Source organism: Scylla paramamosain, chromosome 4 (assembly GCF_035594125.1).
Source record: "Scylla paramamosain isolate STU-SP2022 chromosome 4, ASM3559412v1, whole genome shotgun sequence".
NCBI classification, from domain to species: Eukaryota; Metazoa; Arthropoda; class Malacostraca; order Decapoda; family Portunidae; genus Scylla; species Scylla paramamosain.
Window position 1 is genome coordinate 30,634,462 of NC_087154.1, and position 21,754 is coordinate 30,656,215.

The following is a 21,754-nucleotide window of genomic DNA, read 5'->3' on the forward strand; positions in this document are numbered from 1 at the left end:
TAATTATCGTGTCCTGAGATGAGCATATTTGATGGAAATTGAATGAAGTACATATATAGTCAACAATATAAATCATATGACACCAAAAATAACATGCATGTATATAATTACGTGACAGTACCTTCAACGAAATGGTTAAAGAAATGACGGTGTCATATGACATTTCAGTTAATAACTTCATGTATTATAGTCAAAGGAATGCAGTCACCACGCAGGGTTTATTATTATTATTATTATTATTATTATTATTATTATCATTATTATTATTATTATTATTATTATTATTATTATTATTATTATTATTATTATTATTATTATTATTCCCAATGTTTCACGCTCCCTCCTCTGCTACAAACGAAGAATTTATTCAGCCGCCCTCCCACAATCCATCACAGGAGCGTTCAGTCTGTTCATCACTATGACCACTTCTGTTCTTTCTAACCGAAGTAACGCCGTCAGACTCAATGATGGTTTGCAGATATAACATTTTTTATGTGCGTTTCTGTTCGATGGCGAGTCTCTGAGGCAGGCTTACTTGCTCGACGTTTGTGAATATCTCCTCACAGACAATAATTTGGACGTCATCATAGTACGGCACCCACATTATGGTGGGTCTTCAAACGGTAATGGAAGTAGTTTCACGTCATTGCTACAAGAAACAAATTATTGAATCATATGGACACTAGTTTCGGACACACAAGGCTTCGAACACACACACACACACACACACACACAGTGATTCAGGTTTGCCCTTATGGATTTATCTGTAGATGTATATATGTGAACACTATTAAATACTCATTTTAGTGGGTTTTGAAAAATGTATGTACCATCTCAATTCATATTATAACGTTTCCTGCGTGTCGAATGTCCACTGTATGTACAGTACATTGAACTTGATATATGTATTGGGTCTTTCATTCGTTGAACGCAATTTGATAGATTTTATTGTTGTAATACCAAAGGAGTAGGGTGGTTCATACCAGTCCCACCCGGGCCTAGGTAATGTTTTAAGCATGTGTACTATGCAATGAATTGATAAAAAAAAAAAAAAAAAAAAAAAAATATATAATTATATATATATATATATATATATATATATATATATATATATATATATATATATATATATATATATATATATATATATATATATATATATATATATATATATATATATATATATATATATATATATATATATATATACAGTTCCTCTTACTCTTCTTCTTCCTCCTCCTCAACATCATCATCATTAGCATTCCCGGCATCATTTTTGCCTCCTATAAAACCCTCGCTACTGCAAAAGTGGTCATTCAAGACTCTTATACTCTAATTTTGGCTTTTCTTTAGGGACCGGCACCTCATCATCATCATCATCATCATCATTATCATCACCACCACCACCACCATCATCATCATCATCACCATCATCATCATCATCATCATCGTCATCCTTTGCCACATATTTGCATCCTTTTGTAATGTCCTAGTTAAGAGATGATCATGCCTGCAAATCACTACCCTGTCCATACACAGCCATATTCAATCATGACACGTGTGTGGACTGGATTGCGCGTCCCCATTATAATTTTTTTAAGCATACTGTTGTTGATTTAGGTTAGGTTCGGTTTTATTAATTTAGATAATTTCACCGATGATCTCTATATTAAGTAGATCACAATATATATATATATATATATATATATATATATATATATATATATATATATATATATATATATATATATATATATATATATATATATATATATATATATATATATATATATATACGAGTATATATAATCTTAGTTTGTCAAGGAATATAGTCAGTGTCTGGAAATTGACAGACTAAGACTATATCCATGATTCTCCCCTATTTTTTTTTTTTTTAAGCAAAATAATAGAAAGATAAGCATATTCATGAACCATAGCAACGTAAAGCATGGGAAGAAATAAGAGCACCAAGGAAAGTAGAATAATTTCCTCCTCTGAAAATGAATCTGCTAAGGTTATTTCCATAATTTCCCATCCATTCCTTAGCAAAGGAAAATAAGGAGACAAGTCAATTAACTAGTTATAGCTATGTAGAGTGAGAAGTGAGATGGAAAGTGAAACCATATCCTCCTAATAACACGCATCCGTTAGAAAGACACGCTTCCTCTCACAACATAGGCTGGAGTAAACATTGCGCTGATTGCATCTTTATCTTGTCGTAGGTAAGTTTCTCCTTTATTTAAATGCTGCTACCAACCACCGCTGTCATTTGGAAGTTTAGCAGTTAAATGAAAGACTCATCTGTCGTTCTGAAGGCATTTATTTATTTTTTATTTAATTTTTTTTTTATTAAGATAAGTCTCCTCACCAAGAACGCAGATAGCCTCAATGGCTAAAAAGTTTCCCCGTTCGTTATCTTGATATTTCACTTTGATGAGAGTTCCTTCTCCCCCAAGAGTACTTATGCATCTTCCAAGCAAAAGGTATCAGAAACTTCAAGGAACAGCTACTGAGTTGTTGACTGATGACAAATACTTTAAAAATCGGATCAAGGAAGAGAGAGAGAGAGAGAGAGAGAGAGAGAGAGAGAGAGAGAGAGAGAGAGAGAGAGAGAAAAGCCAGAACAGTTTATGCTAATACAGCTTCTGGCTCAGAACTTCAGGGATCAATAACTTGTAAAGAGAAGAGCTGAGGTCATTAGTATAATGAGAGAACATTTTTTCAATTATGAGGATGTGTAAAGATTAGTCTTAGAGATTATACTGACCATATTGTTGCTCTTTTTATTTGTTTATTTGTTTACTTTGTCATATCCCTTATTAAAGTGACATGAGTGTAATGGATTGGCAGGCATCCTGCTTGAGATATTTGCAATGGCAGGAGGACGACGCAACACACCTCGAGCTCCACCCCCTAAACCTGTGCCATTTTTGGATCATGATTTAAAAAGGTTAGTAGAGGTATCAGTTTTACATTTTTCACTTTTTTTTTTTTTTCAAGTTACCTTCCCACCCTCTGTCTTGTTTCAGTTTTAGATCTTTTACAATTTTCTTTCAAGCAGATGACTTTATTCCTCTACTATGAGAATAGAAAGGGATATGAGAACTCACATGAATGTCCTCCAGTGATGGAGGACCAAGGATAACTGATTAACAACCTACTGCTGCTATAAGAGGAATTCTGAGCTGCCAACTATGGATTTATATTACTGAACATATGTAAAAAGAATATATATATATATATATATATATATATATATATATATATATATATATATATATATATATATATATATATATATATATATATATATATGGATTTTCCTGCAAATTAGTGTAATCATATAATTTCCATCATCTATATGTGGACACACCAATGAATTGTTATAATTTCTAAATGTATAGATTCTCTGCTGGGAAATTGTTAAGGCACAGTGTAAAAGGATATCTCACATTATCTGTTATATTGTCATTATTTTGGCATCATTGTCCTCATGTACTTGTAATCTATTCCATTACAGTCAGTATATTCCAGTGTGGTGCCATCAATCCAGAAAGCTGTAGATGTAAAAAAAACAGATTATTATGCTTTAACTCTTATGATTTGTTTTTAATTGATGTATAATATAATTGGGACATATTATGGATAACAATTTGTTATACTCTGATAATTAGTGAAAATTAAAGCATTTCCTTCCATCACAGAATAGGACATGCAGAAGATGGTCCACCTCTGATGCCAATAACTCCTCCAAAACACATGACCATCCCCGACATTCCTCGCATATCTGAGATTGGGTTTGAGACGCTGATGCTGGTGTTCAGTCTTATGTCTCTTGCATTGCAGTACCTCAACATATACCGCACTGTCTTTTGGCTCCCTCACTCCCACACAAAATATGCCATGGTAGGTAATATCTCCCTCTTGAGTATTTGTAGATACAAGAAAGAAATTGAAATACAAAAATGTATTTAGACATTGAAATGAATGGGATTTATAAGATTATATGATTATTTTTTTTATTTATTTATTTTATTTTATTTAGTTTATTATTTTTTTATTAAAGCTAGAGTACATACTTAAAAGTCTGCTTTATTGGATTGTCATCTGTTCATTTTGAAACTTTACCAAATAAGTTGTTTCAAATTTCTTCTGTAGAATTTGTACCTGATTGATGGCAGTGTAGTGTGGTTCATTGTGATTACGCTAACGCGCCGGTGGGGCTGGAGCATTATCAAATTAATCGTCACCAGATGCCTCCATCAGTCTTTATGGAAGTCTGCTCTCTCTGTAGCACGGTAAGCTTTGTACTGTGCCATATAGATTAGACTATGGTGATATGACATCATCAATGTTAAAATAAGATAAAAAATTGTGTCTCTCTCTCTCTCTCTCTCTCTCTCTCTCTCTCTCTCTCTCTCTCTCTCTCTCTCTCTCTCTCTCTCTCTCTCTCTCTCTCTCTCTCTCTCTCTCTCTCTCTCTCTCTCTCTCTCTCTCTCATGATAGCTCCTAAAGCTGCTTCAATGTACAACTGTCCTTCCTTAGGACTTCACCCTGTGATGTTTATTTAGCACTTTATGGTCTACATTTGCTTAGAATTTTATTGATGAGGTTGATATTAGTGATAATACTTGTCTGTGCATATAGATAATCATATAGATAAGTATTATGAATAATTTGTCATTATTTATTGTGTTACCACTTCAGTCACTAGTATTATCTAAAAGAATTCTTTTTTACTTTGCAGGATTTTGTTTGTGTGCACCATAGCCATTCTCCTGGGATTCTGTTTGTACACAATTAGTGATGCTCTCACCTACATTAAAATCCTTGCTCTGGGATATCCGTAAGTTGGTTGTAGCACAGGTTCAGGAGTTTTATATAGTTTTTAAACTTTATAGAAAAAGATTTCATGTACTGATTTGTATATATACAAACATGGAACAAAATTTCTTGTAAAGAGTGACCACAAATTACCTAACATTATTTTCAGGCTTGTATTTTATGTTTTTATATTCGACATGGAAATCACCTCCTTTCTTGAAGTGATACCAGTCCCCTTGCACTGCAAGGAAGAGGGCGTCAAATCTAGACAAGGTAAATTACAAATACAACATTATTCTACCTTTTCTGTGTGACAATTACTTATCTAAAGATATTCATATAATTTATGGTTTAGTTTAATTTAATATAATTCTTTTATGGCCATTCTTTGGAACTTTCTAAAGTCAGTGGCCTCCATTGAACTCACCACTTTTTCCTATCAGAGCACTCTATTCTTACTCAGTATTTCTCTCAGTCTCCTGTCCCTTCTCTCTTTCTCAGATACTGCAACACTTCCCAGTTTTTAGAGGTCTTCTCTCACACCCACAGCATCCAGTTCACCTTTTTGGATTGTCCTTATTACCTCACTTCTTCCCTTACTCTTTAATGAGGTGAATGTTGTTGAGGAACAGGGAGGATTCAAGACAGGAATAGGTTTTGTGGTTCACATTTTTGGAATTAAAAGGGTGGTAGAGGAGCACTTAGAAAAAAATTAAAATTTCTGTGCAGTATTCATAGACACAAGAGAAAGTATATTACAGAGAGGATAAGAAAGCCCTCTGGGATGTTTCAAGATTTATGATGTAGGAGGTTACTGGAGAAAAAAAATAGGCTTCTTATAGGGTGTAGGTGCATGTGTGAGGATAAAAAGAGGTTTAGGGTAGAGTTTTGCAATAGGAACAGGAGTAAGACAAGAATGTCTTTAACATTTTTATGGATGGCTATATGAGGGAGATGAAAGCCAAAGGAGATGAAAATATTGATGCAAACCTCAAATGGAATAGAATGGGATAGGCTGTAGTAGCATGTTTATTTTGCAGATGACACTGTTCTATTAGCAGAGACTAAAAGGGAACTTTGAACTAGTAGATGATTTCCATAGGATGAAACAAAAACTGAAGCTGAATGTTAGAAAAAGTTGGGTGGTAGTATTGGAGAGAAGTGGAGGTGTCATTTTAGGATACCTTATAGGGTGAGTGCACCAGCTGTAGGAAGGTGTGAGGTGGTTATGGGGAAGAGTGATGATGGAGGAGGTGAGTGAGTTAAGTGTCTAAAACTAGTTCTAGTTAAACAAGATGAGATAGACAGAGAAGCCCAGTTGTAAAAATTGGGTGTGTCTGAGGGTCACTTGCAAGTCATGAAAGGGTGACCTGCATCTGTGGATGTAAAGAGAGGTTCAATATTGATGTATGGATCAGACTTATCTCTGCTCCCTAAATTCTAGATGTTAGATGCACATGCTGCATTCACATGTTGGCACTTTATGTTATTATACAGTACTGTCTTTATCACCTTCCTAACTGTCCTGTCCTTTTTGATACATCCTCTAAGATCTTAGCACATCCCTTTCTTGTAATGCCTCCTCTTATTTTTTCTCCCTCCATACTACCATCTTTTCACAGGATTGAACCAAGGTATTTAAATTCTGCTATCTTTCCCATTATTCATCCATTCAGTTTTATTTCACACTTCATCTCACATTCCACTCTCACTTTATCATTATCACATTCTACCCTCATCACATTCCACTTTCATTCTATCAATATTATTATGACCAGTCTTTATAATTCCACTGCAGGACAGTCAGAGATGTTATCCATTGAGTAAGGAGTTGCCTTCAGCTAGATGTACCTCACTACACTGGCTCAGGACATGGGATCTACTGTGTTAAGCTGACCCTACACAATCAATATTATTGTGCAATATTCCGTATTGTACAATATTATTGACAGTGAAGGGGCGGTATTGAAGAATGGCAAAATATATTGAAGACATCAAAAAGAGTTTGATATTTTATTGCACAATAATAATGAGTCAATATATTGTGTCAATAATATTGGTCGTGTAGGATCCGATCCACTTTAGATTGTCCTCACCTAGCTCAGGATTCATCCTCTTAGGTGTGAGATGAGCACATTAACCTTTACATCATTGGGTCACTCATTTTATATGAGGTTCTAAATTTGTTAACCTTTTTTTTCTCTCCGCTTCCCAATAACATTAAATTTTTACCAACTTTTGCAGATCCCCTTTCATTTTCTGCATTCAATGTAATATCAGACAAAACTGTGGCATCAAGTTTTACTTCAACATCATGTGTATAGTTCTAATCCAATAGCACTATTCATAAACAAGGTGAATAGCCATGATGACTGTACACATCTTGCCACATTCCCCTGTATAGTATGAAGCTTTCATTTACATCCCTACTCACTTTAACACATGCATTTGTATAAGGTACTTTAATTCCATCTAGAAACCTTCCTTTTATTCCATACATTTTCAAAACATTTCACATTGCTTTACAGCCAGTTCTGTTATGAGCCTTTTTCACATTTAAAAATACAAGATATGCTTTTCCCCTTTATATATATATTTTTTTCATCTGTCATCCTTGTGTGGAAAATTTAGTTTAGACAACCCTTTTTCTAAATTAATCTTGGCATGAATTTTTATTTATTTATTTTTATATGTGTTTTATTCATTCATCTATTCAATTGAATTTCCTTTCTTTCTTTTGTTGTCTGCTTATTTATTTATTTTATTGTTTTTCTTCACTCGGTCATAATTATGCTATGCCAGTTTCCTTGTTTAGTAATTAGTAAACTAATGTGTTGATCATTCTCACACTCAGATTTGTCTCATTCTCTTTATGAGATTATAACCTCCTCCTTGTACCTTTCCACAATGTTCATTAAGTCAACTTACATACATTATGAAGTACATCAAAGCAACCACAAAGTCCTCTCATGTTCATTTTTATTAGTCATGTTTTGTGCTGAAAAAAGTGTTGATATTTAATTTTTGTTGCCTTTAACAGCAAGTAGAAAAATGTCAAGAATTGAAGTAACATCACTGTTGCATAACATTTGTGTTTGTTGCCAGCTGTTCCTCGTGTCATACAACACGCGTGCCAGAACAGTGCTGAAGCTGTTCGTGGTGAAGTAGAATTTCTTACCAATGACTGTAACAAGCGCATGGCCCAAGTCATGTACCAAACCATTGTCATCGTCTACTACACAACACTGATTCCCTGTTTCTTTGTTCCGGTAAGTGGAGTAGACAAGTTTTATCTTGATGTGCAAAAAAAGGGGGAAAAAATTATGGAGGATTGTGGAATGACATTTGCTCTTATATTGAATACATAGCTATTTAGTTCATGATTAAGACTTATACCATGTGTTTTTATGCATTCACTTCCCTGATTGTGTAAATAAGTATTAGTAATGGATTATATTCCTCAGTGCATTATTATATATATGTGTCTTCTAGAATTATGTCATCTTCGTATTTTTCTTTTTCAGAGCTCACTGTATTATGATGTACCATGGGTGTCATGTCACATACTGTTTGTGACTACAACCTGCTTTATGTGGCACTTATTATATTGTTATCCTCCAAGGTGAGTTACATTTCTTTTTGTCTATAATGCTGTCATGTCTCACTTCAGGTCATCATGAAAACAATGAAAAACTGAACTGAAGTCAGAATATATCAGCCATGAGAGGATGTCCATTGCATTTTATATGTCATGTAGTCAGTGAGTCTGGGAGAGTTTTCTAGAACATTATTTATGTGATAAGATATAAAAGAAAAAACTTCATGTATCAGTAATTGCTGAGACCATGTTCAAACTATGTACAGGATGTAATATAATTTTTCTGGGTTCTTAGTTTTAATTATGAATATATATACTCTTCAAGTAACAGTTATTTATTGCAGGTACTGTGATATTCTTCATCGTGCATCTCTTCACCTTGGAGGATGGGCCAGGCTTGAGGGCCGGTCATCCCATGCCCCATACAATCCTTGGTCAAATGCAGTTTTATGGCCTCAAGGAGCATTAGTGAAACACAATAGAGAGCTGTATCGAGCTGAAGGTATCACCAATGCTGCAGAACCAGGCAACACAACACATGCTAGACTTCATGTATGTATGAATCTTTATGACTGTTCTTCCATTATCATGTTACCATATTTCCTGGTGTATGATACACTTTTTTCCTTGTATCTAATACACTTGTACGTATTTTATGTAGTTATTATTAGTTTATTTACTTTTTACCAGGGTTGGTTTGATTTAAATCAGATTATTTAAATCAAGTGATTTAAATTTAAGTAAAAATAAAAAAATTACTTAAATAAAAATTAAGTATACTGTATTTAAAATTATTTAAGTGTTATATTGAGGGTAAAATATCTAATGATTTAAATTTTATATATATATATATATATATATATATATATATATATATATATATATATATATATATATATATATATATATATATATATATATATATATATATATATATATATATATATATATATATATATATATATATATATATATATATATATATATATATATATATATATATATATATATATATATATATATATATTTATAAAAGGAAGAATATGTAAACCAGTTATACAGGAGAAATATCAGGTCTACTTATCCTGTACTGACTGTACTGTGTACTGATCCTGTACTGGCCCTGCAGTAAGTAATGCATCAATGAATCATTGCCATCTCTTATAAGAAAATATTCAAAAGTATAAAAAAGAATGTAAGTTCTTTGTTGATAATAATAATAAATGTAATTATGACATTTAATGAGCATAGTTTTTCTTGTAATGTAAAGTAAGTTCATTCCTTTAACTCATGTCTTATGGGTGGCTAAATTAATATCCATTTTCTGCTGCAGGTAACTCGCAAAATTTAAAAATGACCGAAGATAATTTTATTTTCAAAAATCCATTTCTCATTGTAATTCTGAGTACAACAATGTACTTTCCAGTGCACTATGACCTTTGAGAGCAAATTTATTGCACATCAAAAATTCCTCCTGGAATGGAATGTGTGACGTAACCCCGCTGAGCAGAAATAACCCAGAGTGGGATAACAAGGCGATAACAAAGCACATGAAATCTCTCTCTCTCTCTCTCTCTCTCTCTCTCTCTCTCTCTCTCTCTCTCTCTCTCTCTCTCTCTCTCTCTCTCTCTCTCTCTCTCTCTCTCTCTCTCTCTCTCTCTCTCTCTCTCTCTCTCTCTCTCTCTCTCTCTCTCTCTCTCTCTCTCTCTCTCTCTCTCTCTCTCTCTTAGAAAAATCGTGATTTTTCCAACCCTGTTTTTTTACAGATTTGTTTTATAGGCAGGAGTCCACTAATACAACAAGAAATATTGTATATAATTGCACATTATAATGATCACGTATGGAAGTGGGACTTGAGTAAGGAGCAAGAGACATACTCATAAATCAAAGATTGCTGTTGAAATGAGTTACTTGAGAAGTGCATGTTGTGTGTAAAGAATGAAAAGTGGTTAAGGTGGTCAAACACCACCTTGATGTGGTTTTGTCACAGGGGAAGAATGACAGAATGTGAGATAACAAAGAGAGTATACTATATGAGTATGATAGATGCAATGGGTGTAATAGAACGTCCTCTTATGAAAAAGGAGGACAGTGGTTGAGTAGATGAGAGAAAGGTGTGAGAGAAGAATGTACATGCATAAATGGAGACTTTTATTATTGTCATTCCCTTCAAGAAGTTCTTGGAAGACTAGGTACGAGATACTGATGAAGATAGAATGTGTAATGCTACTAATCAAGAACAGCATTTATAAAACACTGTTTCTGACTCCCTTCTTTTCATTTTTTATTTCAGAATTGTCTTTTTCAATTATTATTTTGAAGATACATAGTAACTTCCCATTGCTTACACTTTTTAACATAACTTACATTTAAAGTGAAAACATCAGAAAGAGCTTATTGAATTAAAGAAAATGTATGAGAAATAGACAGTTGTAGGGAAACCCATGACACCCTACTCATGATAAGTGTAGATATACATAGTTGTGATGTGAGGTGGTATATGGTGTGAAAATTGCTGGTTTTGTTTCTGGGACATTAAGTTATCTCTGCCCTGCCAGTCATTGACACTGCTTGTTGCTAGTATAACCACAGCATGAATTTCTGTTATCTGGTCACAATTGTCCCAATAGGCTTCCTAGCTGTGCTGTGTTGTGGTGAGGTGGCTGGCTGCTTTCCTATGAAATACTATCATAGCTGTTCTCTTAAGGAGAGTTCATAGGACAAAAAATATCCAATATATAAATATAAGACAAAATGGTGAATTGATGACATAAGGAAGTGCATGCTTAAAATATTATTTATGTTTTAAGGTATTCAAGTATTTTTGTATCACTTTGTATTTACTAATGTTGGTGTTTTGTATTCTTTACAGGCTATATTTTGTGATCCATCTCGCCCTGTCCTGGTGTTGGTGTGGGTGTGTGTTTGTTGTGTACTCCTACATCTGGCATTACTGGTTTCTCTTCATCAGTGGCACCAGCTTTTAGCAACAGCACTTGTTCTCTCTGCCTCATATGCAGCATTGTATTATCTCTTACGGGATTACTTGGTTCTCAGAAAAGTATATCAGCAAGAACAGCAGCTTCAAGAAAGAGTTGTGAACTAAAATAATATAACCAAACTTTTATCTAACAATCTTTTTTTGTAAAGAAATTAATGTTAGACTAGTTTATTACGAATCTCTGTTTAATATTTCAATTCAAGCATTTATTTTCATTTATATCCATCAAGATGAATTATGCAGAAATATGTCATACTTTTCTTAGAGAAACTTGACATTGTTAGTCAAGTATTTTTTGTTCCAGAAAGTATGCTCAGTATGAGGTAAATGTATTTTTACTTAATTGTTAAATTCCCTAAGTGAAGAAAGCCAAAGATGTGATTATTGCATAATTTCATTAGCAAAGTTTTAGTCTTAATTTACAGGTCAGAGAGCCCTCACCTGCAAATTTTCTCCTTTTTCCTCCTTAAAAATGTGATTTTTCTCAATTGTCTGTACACCTAGTTTTCATTATATACAGACTCTGATTATGTGTACTCCTGTTTATGTGATGACCCTAAATGTGCCAAGTATTCTCACTATACAAGAAAAGTTCACGTTGATGTGGACTGCTCGATAGGGTTTTGAGACCTCAGGGTGGAAGTAGGTGTCTGTGATGTGTTTGTGACTTGGTGAACAACTTTTTGCTGATATGTTTGAGATGAAGATTCAGGTGATCCAGAATGAAGAGAAGTTCAATTGGGTGATAGCTTCCCTGTAGGTGGAATAGCTTGAGCTAAGAATGATTCTGGCTACTCTTCTATACTTTTTACAGTCTGTTCATCTAACCATATGAACCAGTCTTGAACACCAAGGTTTGGGGTTTTGGTGAAAGCCTTGGAAAAATCAGTGCTGTATTGTGTGTGTGTTGGTGCATTATTCACATCAATACTGACTTCCCATGCACTGTTATTCTTAATTTTTCTTATGTATGCTGTTTTTCCATATTAAACTACTGTAATACAGCATTATAGGTGTGTTCTAGTGTTGCCGTAGTGCATTGTTATGCAGAAAAAGTGCTGAGATTAACATTGGGAACAGTCAAAATTGAGCAGTGGAACTTAACTCCTTATAATTCATGTAAAGATATGTTCACACTATGTGGATTCTCACTATCCAAGGGTTTCACAGAACCTAACATGAGCATATAATGAGGACGAGATGTACTGACAACACTTGAAATAATTTTTGGCTCAGATGAGAATTGACTCCCAACCAGAAAATACACACAGACCACATTATTAGTATGGTTTGTAGCTGTGTATCTAAGGCAGGACTGAGGAATGATATGGAAATGTGCCACTTGTTACTTGATAGCAAATCACTTGATCTCTTGTGTTCGGTTTATTTAAAAAAAAAACTTGCAGAATGCAGTCAAAATACACATAATTAAACATACAGCTAGTCATGTTAGAGATCTGTGTGTTGAAAACCTCATTTGTGTTTCAAACCGAGGATCAGCATTGGAAAGTATCATTAACAGATTAATGATAGAAGCAATGTAATTGTTGTTTCTTTGTAACATGTTACAAAGAATGGTGTGTGAACATGCCTATGAATGTTTTGTTTCCAGTGAAAATATCTGATTTCATATATATGTATATTTCTTTTATTTCAAATTAATATATTGCATAAAATATCACTAAAAGTGCTGAAATAATTTTTTTTTGAAGTGAACTTCACAATTTTCTGTTTATGAAAGGACTTTGGCCTGCTGTGAATATTTGATAGTGTGCATTGTTCACATAATGATATATTGGATACAAATTTTTCTTCTTTTACAGTATGATATACTTTTTTTTTCCCAGTACTATAGTCAGATATAAGGCAAACTTTATGTATTTTGTATATTACTAAATTTAGTAATATTTGTAACTATGTATGTATAATGTAAAAAGTTATTTATTTTGTAATTTACCATTACTGTGCAAATATTTTAAGATACAATATTCTCATTATATAGCAATTACACTTCCATTTGATGTGGTTTTGATCCTTCTATTCTGGTATTGTACAGGGTGTCCCCAAAAAAGTAAATTTTTCATTCATTAACTACTTATGTTGTGTTTAAGAAAAATCTCTTTGCAGGTTGTGTTTGGAACACATTGAATTTTTTTCCTGAAAGTATTATCAGCCTAGCTCAAGTATGGCACTCTTGGTCAAGCAATGAACAAAAATTATAAAATTGTTTCCAGAGACAGAATCATTAGTACACACTCAGCAAGAATGTGGACAAACAACAATCAAGAAAATTGTCAAGAAATTTGAAAGCCATGTAACTTGCCAGAACCTACATCATGGAAATTCACCCAGAGTCTGGATTAATGATTTTGTCTCTGGATATAATTTTACGGATTTTTTGTTCATTGCTCGACCAAGAGTGTCATAGTTGAGCTAGGCTGATAACACACTAAAGAAAAAAACATCCATGTGTTTCAAATACAACCTGAAAAGAAAGAGACTATTTCTTAAACACAATGCAAGTAGTGAATAAATGAAAAATTAACTTTCTTTGGACACCCTGTAATTACACATTTCATATTCTCTCTCTCTCTCTCTCTCTCTCTCTCTCCTCTCTCCTCTCCTCTCTCTCTCTCTCTCTCTCTCTCTCTCCTCTCTCTCTCTCTCTCTCTCTCTCCTCTCTCTCTCTCTCTTCTCTCTCTCTCTCTCTCTCTCTCTCTCTCTCTCTCTCTCTTCTCTCTCTCTCTCTCTCTCCTCTCTCTCTCTTCTCTCTCTCTCTCTCTCTCCTCTCTCTCTCTCCTCTCCTCTCTCTCTCTCTCTCTCTCCTCTCTCTCTCTCTCCTCTCTCTCTCTCTCTCTCTCTCTCTCTCATCTCTCTTCTCTCTCTCTCTCCTCTCTCTCTCTCTCTCCTCTCTCCTCTCTCTCTCTCTCCTCTCTCTCTCTCTCTCTCTCTCTCTCTCCTCTCTCTCTCTCTCTCTCCTCTCCTCTCTCTCTCTCTCTCTCTCCAGTTTATGCACATTTTTTGACCCAGTGATGACCTCCTCTAACAACAACTAGTCATTAAGCCTGTGGCTTTTTTGCTCACAATAAAAATGCGCATTTTGAAAAGTTTTTCATGTGTTATTTGAAAGGGTATATTTTGCTCACAAAGTGAATAATGGCAGTGAAAGTACTTCAGATTCAATACTTGTACTTTACATGCATTATGTTAGGCTTTTAGTTTTCATGAAAATCTTTTGTGTCACTTATGTAATTATGTTAATATTTTCTTTAAAAGAAGTTGTCTTTATATGTATCTGAGAAATTCAAGATACTTTTTTTTTTCTACTGAACTCAAAATGTGTAAAATATTGTTCTGTTGTATGATTAAGATACCAATATTAAACCAGTGAAAATACATAAAAGTTGAAGTCAACAAGGTCAGACTACACCCATGAAAAGCATGGGTGTATCTTAGAATCAATCACCTTGTAGTGCTGCTTTGCTTGGAATTCCCTCTAGAGGTCCTGTTCTTTTATGTTTGTCAGTCTCCACTGACAATTTGTGTTGGATCTCCTTCATGATGACAAAATGGCAACTTTTCCTCTTGAATTTCACATCAGGGAAGAGGAATAAGTTTCAAGGAACCAGATCACTCCGTATGTAATAAAAAGTTATGATCATGTTGATGTGTATGTGAAAACTTCATGCTGGCAGTGTGATGAGTAACTGCAGTGTCATTATGGAATCACAAGGCTGGGAAGAAATTTGAGTTTTTCAAATCAGATCAGGCTTGAGGATTACATGAACTGTTCCAAATGACAGGTTGATGATTTTACTAACTTGCTTGGATTGTTTACATTTAAAGCTGTGTCAGTTCTTATTGCCTCTTGTAGTGTATAGCTCAGTATAAAGAAGTTAATACATTATTTTTCACGAAGATATATGTTGAATTGACAACATTTGTATGAGTAGATATTTTTACTAAAGAGTAAGTCTTATTTATTATGACTAATGATCATGTTATGACAGTGATGATAATGTGATGTCAAGACAGTAATGTGACTGTGATTTATCTATTTTTATCAGATGCATGTTCCTAAAAACTACCTCAAGAGAATAGTTGTAATAGCATTCTACTGGGCAGCAGAACACTATCACTTATTCTATTCAGAGAGTTCTTAGGAAGAAGGATATGATGTACATTGATTGATGGATCACATTGTCATGTCTTTAAATCACATTATCATCATTGATATTTGGATGCATGATTATAACAGTGACGTTATTAAGTTGAAATTTGTCTTCTTATTTGTTACTTTAGTTAGAATTTGGTTAAAAGCTCTACCTGTTTCAGACTTATTAAATAAGAGGATGAAGAACTTCACTGATCAATGTCAATTTAAAAAAAATCACTGTAGCAGTGCCACATTATCCATAAGGCTGACTAGGCTGAAGCCAAAGCCTAGGCCCAACCAAAAGCAGGGACCCATGCAATTTTTTTTTTTTTTTTCTGTGTGTGTGTGTGTGTGTGTGTGTGTGTGTGTGTGTGTGTGTGTGTGTGTGTGTGTGTGTGTGTGTGTGTGTGTGTGTGTGTGTGTGTGTTAAATGTTATTCTCATTTCTATTCCATTAATTTCTTCATTTGCAATATTATTGTAATATTATTGTAATAAATTGTATGAAAGGAGAGTATGTGATTTATGAGGGATGTCGGGGAGCCTGAAGGAGCTCGAAGCCTTGGAGGCGACCCTGCCATGGGTTAATACAGCACTGATCAAGAGTGGATATGATAGAAGTATTCAAGTTGCATAATGGTTATAAAGGCTTAATTCCACCAAGGCAACACGCAATATGTAGCATGCAACTTGTCTGGCTTTCAAGAAATACATTGCATGCAGCTTTCAACCAGGAGACATGTTGCTTGTGACAAGGCAGCATTGTTGTTGCTTATAGCATGGTACATCCTATGTTTACTGTTGAGTGCCACAAAACCTTTTCCACCAGTTTAACAAAAACTATGCCAGTTGTCAACATGATGTTTCAGCAGATGGTCACTGCTGCTGCTTATCTAGTGCTGTGTGATGTTCACAAAAAACATCGATGTTGGAAGATAGCACTTTATAGGAAGCAACATTTATCAAAAGGATTTTATTGAAAAATTACTGTCCGATGACCAGTTAGTTTTCAAGAGTTTTTCATGGATGAGTGTGGAAGATTTCAGTAACCTCAACAAAGTGAGTTCCAGGATTAGGAAGAGTGACACAGATTACCGGGATTTCTTTTGGGTTTGGTTTTTGTGCTCACGGTGAAAAGCAGTATGCAAATTATTGATCTTTATCATTGCCATGTCATATTTAAATTTCTCGGCTAATCTCCACAGTGCATCTAGTTTAGCATGGTTATTTTTGTAATCTGTCAGGTGTATATCCCATAGAACCACAAGTTCTCTATATTTTATACATTCTACACTTTTTACATTTATCTTGTTGCCTTTCAACATCGAATTGTTCTTGCGACTGGTGGGAAGGCATTCAATATTAGGCAATGGGCTAAATCTTGTTGCATGCATCAGGTTATACAGCAACATGTTGCCACCTGTCACATGCTACATGTTGCCAAAATGTTGCCTTGGTGGAATTGCAGCTTAACATGGGTAACAAACAAAATCCTCAGGGTTACCAATCAAGATAGGACTAGAAGTAATGGGTTCAAGCTTAATAAAGTTAGATCTAAAAAAAAGAGGTGTAAAGAAGTATTCTGAAACAGTAGTAGATGACTGGAATTGCTCCAGTAATCAAGTTGTAAGTTGTGTCACTAGGATTCTCAAAAAAAGATTAGATAAACATATAGGGAGGCTGGGTGGATGTGTGGAAGCATGTTTCACATGTAAGCCTACTGAATTTAGTTTCTGAGGGATCTTGCTACTCCTCGTATAACATTTAGTCAGGAAAGAGGAGAGACAGGATAAGAGTTCCAGAGCTCACCAGTGAGAGGAGTGAAATAATGAAGATACTGTTTAACTCTTGCATTAAGTGGACGGAATAGGGATGAGAGGAATTAGCAAATCTTGTGCAAAGAGGATAACCCATCAGGGGCTACTGAGAACAACAATTTTTATGCATGCTAGAGTTTCAGAATAGTCCCCCCCAACAATTACATATTTTCCTTCCTTACCAAATGGTAAACTTAAGGAAATATGATTTTGTATGAAAAAATATATAATTTATTCTTTAATACATAATAATTTATATATTGATACTGCGAAGGGATTTTCCTGGCAGTCTGTGTAGATGTGGTTTATTCAAGACTTCCTGTATATGAGTGGAGGGCACCTATGAGGTAGAAGATGCACTTCTGTATTTATGATGGGTAGTAGTGGTTCTGGACAAGGCCAAATAGTGTCACTGGCTAGGATAAGCGGAGGGTTAATATTTTGAATAGTAATTTAAGTGCGTCGATTTTTTTTTTTTTTCTTCTCAGTTACACAAACCGAGATTTGTCAAGGGTAGGGCACATTTTATAATACACGTACATATATTTAACAACTTGCTCACAGTCAAGTAATCAATGGCATATCATCTATAGAGATTTGAATTTCCTAGTAGACAAGGACAAAGTGACACTGGGGAAATGCGAAGCGTGTTACAAATATTCTCGCTGGTAGTTTCTCTGACAGAATACTCACCTTACCGTGTTGCGCATAAAGACAAGGGTATAAAGAAAAGAAAAAGAATGAGATTTCTCAGTACTTTATAATCATATCCTGCTGATTTATGTGATTGAAGTTTTGTTTGTACAACAGCAGTGTACACCAAGAAAAAAAAGGTATAAAATGACTAATGGCCTTCACATGTTGAAAATAAAGATTTAATTCCAGCCTGAGAAACAAGTAACTTTTCACTGCTTCCGCCTCTCCTTAAGCTTCATAAATTGCTGTAGCACAATATGTTTTGAATTATGTAAAAAATGAAAAAAAAAAAAAATAACAGCATAACCAGTGAATGATGAAATAACTAGGATAAGTTGTTTAGTTCCACCAGTAGCTATCTGCTAAAGTTAGGTAAGTTCATTAACACTTATTTATTCATTGACTTATCTATCTTTATTTTCAGCCAGAATTTCTTTGTGACATTACTTTTCAGCGGCGATTTTGACAATTGCTTGAAGTTTTTATCTTATTTTATTTATCTATTTACTTATGTATGTATGTATTTATTTATTTATTTTTACTCCCACACACAACACGTTTATTCGACGTTAGAATGAAGCCACAATGCTGATTGTGGGAAACTGCATTTCATTTCAGAGATGTCAAAAAGTGAGTTGAGTAAGGCATCATACACGCCACAAACCTCAAGCTGACATGTGCGTGCACCTGTCCTCTAGCATAAATGATGCTACTCACTGGCTGCAGTCTGCTGAGTCTCTCTCTCTCTCTCTCTCTCTCATTTGTTTCCACAGATTCTGTGTTCAATGAAAAATCAGAGAGAAAGAGTTGTGTTTGTGTTATATATATATATATATATATATATATATATATATATATATATATATATATATATATATATATATATATATATATATATATATATATATATATATATATATATGTGTGTGTGTGTGTGTGTGTGTGTGTGTGTGTGTGTGTGTGTGTGTGTGTGTGTAGATAGACAGATAGGTAGATAGATAGGTTGACAGACATAACACACACACACACACACACACACACACACACACACAAATGGACAAAAATCGATAGATTTTTCACGGAACATGAGGATTTTTTTAAGCCTATCTGGAGAATTACAAACATTAGGTGTAGATACGCAAACCACACCATTACCTCGTTATCCTGAAATATCATGTTCTCTCATTGTTTTTAAAGACACCAAGGATTAGATTGGGTTATTTTGAGCTGTATTTCTTTTGGTGTAACAATCCTTTACCACTATAATCATGGAAACTATCTTAGAAACTCCAGTAATTTTCAGTAGAGCTCCCCCCCCCAACAACAACAAAAAAAAAAAGATACCTGCGGCGCTGAAATGATCAGTGGCTGGCAGCCAGACAGTTATATGATAACCAGCTACTTGTCTTTACTATGAACATCAGACTGTTTTAGTACGTACATTTGAAGTGGTTTATTAAGACCTTTAATATTTACAAAATAAATGTTAGGAAAATTGTGAATAATCTGAAACTTTAGGAAGGGACCGAAGAGCTGAAATTTGGTGACCCCTGAGTTCATCTGCCAGTGCTTGATATCATCTAATTATTTCTGTCGTGTTTGGGTTATGTAATGTTCGGTGGACAGGGTATTAAAAATTACGTACAAATAAGTGCCTTTGATATTTAATAGTATATAATCACAGGCTGTATTTCATCACAGTATAATGTTTCAGTGTCGTAAAGCCCAGTATAATAATCTTAAATGATATATAGAATAAATAGTAAGAACATGAAATGAGAGTTGTGCGACTGCATGCATAAATTATTTAAAAACTCAGGAAAAAATGTTTTTCTCCTTAAAAGAAAAAATCTTATTTTCAATTTTAGTATCCATGCATGTTTGAAATTATGAAAAAAAAAAAAAATATGTATACGCGTGGAACGAATAGACATGCGAGTATACAATATGTTACACACATATATACATAAATATACAACTATGATTTGATTTTGTTCGAATCAGAGAATCACTTCAAATGCAACAATGATGCTACTCATATCAACACAATTTCTAGGACGTAATAGTTTCTATACAATATGATCAGGTCACTCAACAGGAATCATCAGAGTACAGGTTTTTGGTCGCATAAATAGTTAAATACGTAATATAGCATCTTGCTTATAATGATCCTCTCCTCTCTAGTACATCAAGAAAGGATCAATTAACAGTAATCAACACCTAATGGTTATAATAGTAATTAACACCTAATGGTTAATGGAAATACTGTCCAATAACGTTGCTTCGCGAACCTCAGTAGGCTACGCAAGGTTCGCGGTGTGTGGTGTGTGCTGGGTGGTTACTGTTTATTTAGGCCTCGGCACCTGGGATGCGAAGCTGCCCACAAAATTACCGGGAGGGTTGTAGTTAGCCACCACGTAAGTCTTGCCGGACCTGGACTTGACCCGCGCCACTCCCAGCTCCTTCGAGTCAGCCCAGACCACCTGCGTGAAGTGACCTGCCCACACAAAGGTTCTTTATTAACCACACACACAAAGCTCAAAATATTAATAAAAATCAATATGAACAACTTTCATCTTATATGAAACTTGATGTAACACACACACACACACACACACACACACACACACACACACACACACACACACACACACTAAATAAATAAAGTCACCAATATATTTAATCTAAAGCAAAAATCTTCCAATAAAATAAAAGAAAAAGGCCGTAATAGTAAACCAGGCTGTTGTTTTCAAGTCTCTAATGATTTTAAAGCGAATAATTCAATCTGTTTTCCGTCAGTAGAGCAGAGTAACAGTTACGTAAACGGATGACTAACATATAAGTATTTCACAGGAGTAAAACTGAATCTGATTGTGCCCTAAACCTACCACGATAGACTGTGAAGTTATATAAACAGGATTCAATACTCAATTTAGTCAGTAGTTATTGAGAGAAGTGCGTGAGAACTTGAAACTACTACTATTACTAATACTACTAATACTACTACTGCGAGATTCATAGCACAAGCGACTCACAAATAACTAGAAAATACACCGATAAAAGAAAACAATAGAAAACTCGGGAACGATAAACAATAGCAAACCTATAATCAAACTAAGACCCAACAAGAAAACCTCACCAATAATACAGCTAGAAGAGAGCCATATTCTGAAACTCTTCTGCGCCACACCTCCACCACTTTCAAAAGGCTCTGTTTGAAGCTTCACGGGTTTTAAGGGTGTAGTTTATGGTTTTAGTGATAGATAAACAAAATTTGTACATTAACAAGTGAAACACTCTTGAAAATCCAGCTAATCAGCTTTGTGGCCTTTGAAAATGGTCGTGGTGGGAGAGCAGATCGCTTCTGAATACGGGTCTAAAACGGTAACAAGCAATAATAGTCACCACTTACCAGCTCTGAGATCCCTGGGTTCTGCTCCAAACCTGAAGTCCTTGATCTCGCTGTACCACGATTTGACTGCCTCGTCCCCTTTGAGGTTAAACTTGGGGTCTGGCGAGTAGTAGCAGTACAGGTTCTCGCCGTACTGATTGTTGGGGCGGTGTTGCAGCACGTCCTTCCTGGCTATTGTCTCACACCACTCCTTCGCCACTTTGCTCAGCTGTGGAAAGAGTAATGCATCAATGACCAGAATGGTATTACTG

The 21,754-nt window shown here is 34.6% G+C and overlaps 2 protein-coding genes across 19 annotated transcripts in view; one reads left to right on the plus strand and one right to left on the minus strand.

Annotated features, from left to right (window-relative positions):
- Positions 1-452: 452 nt before the first annotated feature.
- On the plus strand, positions 453-11,959 carry LOC135099975 (transmembrane protein 39A-like). 4 transcript variants are annotated; one of them, XM_064002751.1, is made up of 10 exons: positions 453-623; positions 2,851-2,950; positions 3,705-3,906; positions 4,159-4,298; positions 4,748-4,846; positions 4,994-5,097; positions 7,930-8,093; positions 8,349-8,446; positions 8,767-8,974; positions 11,295-11,959. In XM_064002751.1, the coding sequence occupies exons 2-10, from the start codon at positions 2,874-2,876 to the stop codon at positions 11,526-11,528; spliced, it is 1,326 nt and encodes a 441-aa protein (XP_063858821.1). In that variant the 5' UTR covers positions 453-623; positions 2,851-2,873; the 3' UTR covers positions 11,529-11,959. The 4 variants fall into 4 exon arrangements, with proteins under 4 accessions (XP_063858821.1, XP_063858818.1, XP_063858820.1 ...); XM_064002748.1 differs by lacking the exon at positions 453-623 and adding an exon at positions 2,075-2,222; XM_064002750.1 differs by lacking the exon at positions 453-623 and adding an exon at positions 2,130-2,222 and having other exon boundaries at positions 2,826-2,950.
- Positions 11,960-19,739: 7,780 nt separating this feature from the next.
- Positions 19,740-21,754, minus strand: part of LOC135099976 (uncharacterized) — a 38,572-nt gene continuing 36,557 nt past the window's right edge. For all 15 annotated transcript variants that reach the window (XM_064002763.1, XM_064002768.1, XM_064002767.1 and 12 more), the window contains 2 exons: positions 21,504-21,711; positions 19,740-20,588 (listed from right to left, as the gene is read on the minus strand). In XM_064002763.1, coding sequence (XP_063858833.1) covers positions 20,437-20,588; positions 21,504-21,711 — 360 coding nt within the window. In that variant the 3' untranslated portion in view covers positions 19,740-20,436. The remainder of the gene's footprint in view (positions 20,589-21,503; positions 21,712-21,754) is intronic.

What these genes read in the sequence shown, in the direction of transcription:
- LOC135099975 (XM_064002751.1), top strand. Translation starts at nt 2,874, where the DNA reads ATGGCAGGAGGACGACGCAACACACCTCGAGCTCCACCCCCTAAACCT. An exon ending in CCCACACAAAATATGCCATG is followed by an intron (nt 3,907 to 4,158) that starts GTAGGTAATATC and finishes TTTCTTCTGTAG; the next exon opens with AATTTGTACCTGATTGATGG. An exon ending in TCTGCTCTCTCTGTAGCACG is followed by an intron (nt 4,299 to 4,747) that starts GTAAGCTTTGTA and finishes TTTACTTTGCAG; the next exon opens with GATTTTGTTTGTGTGCACCA.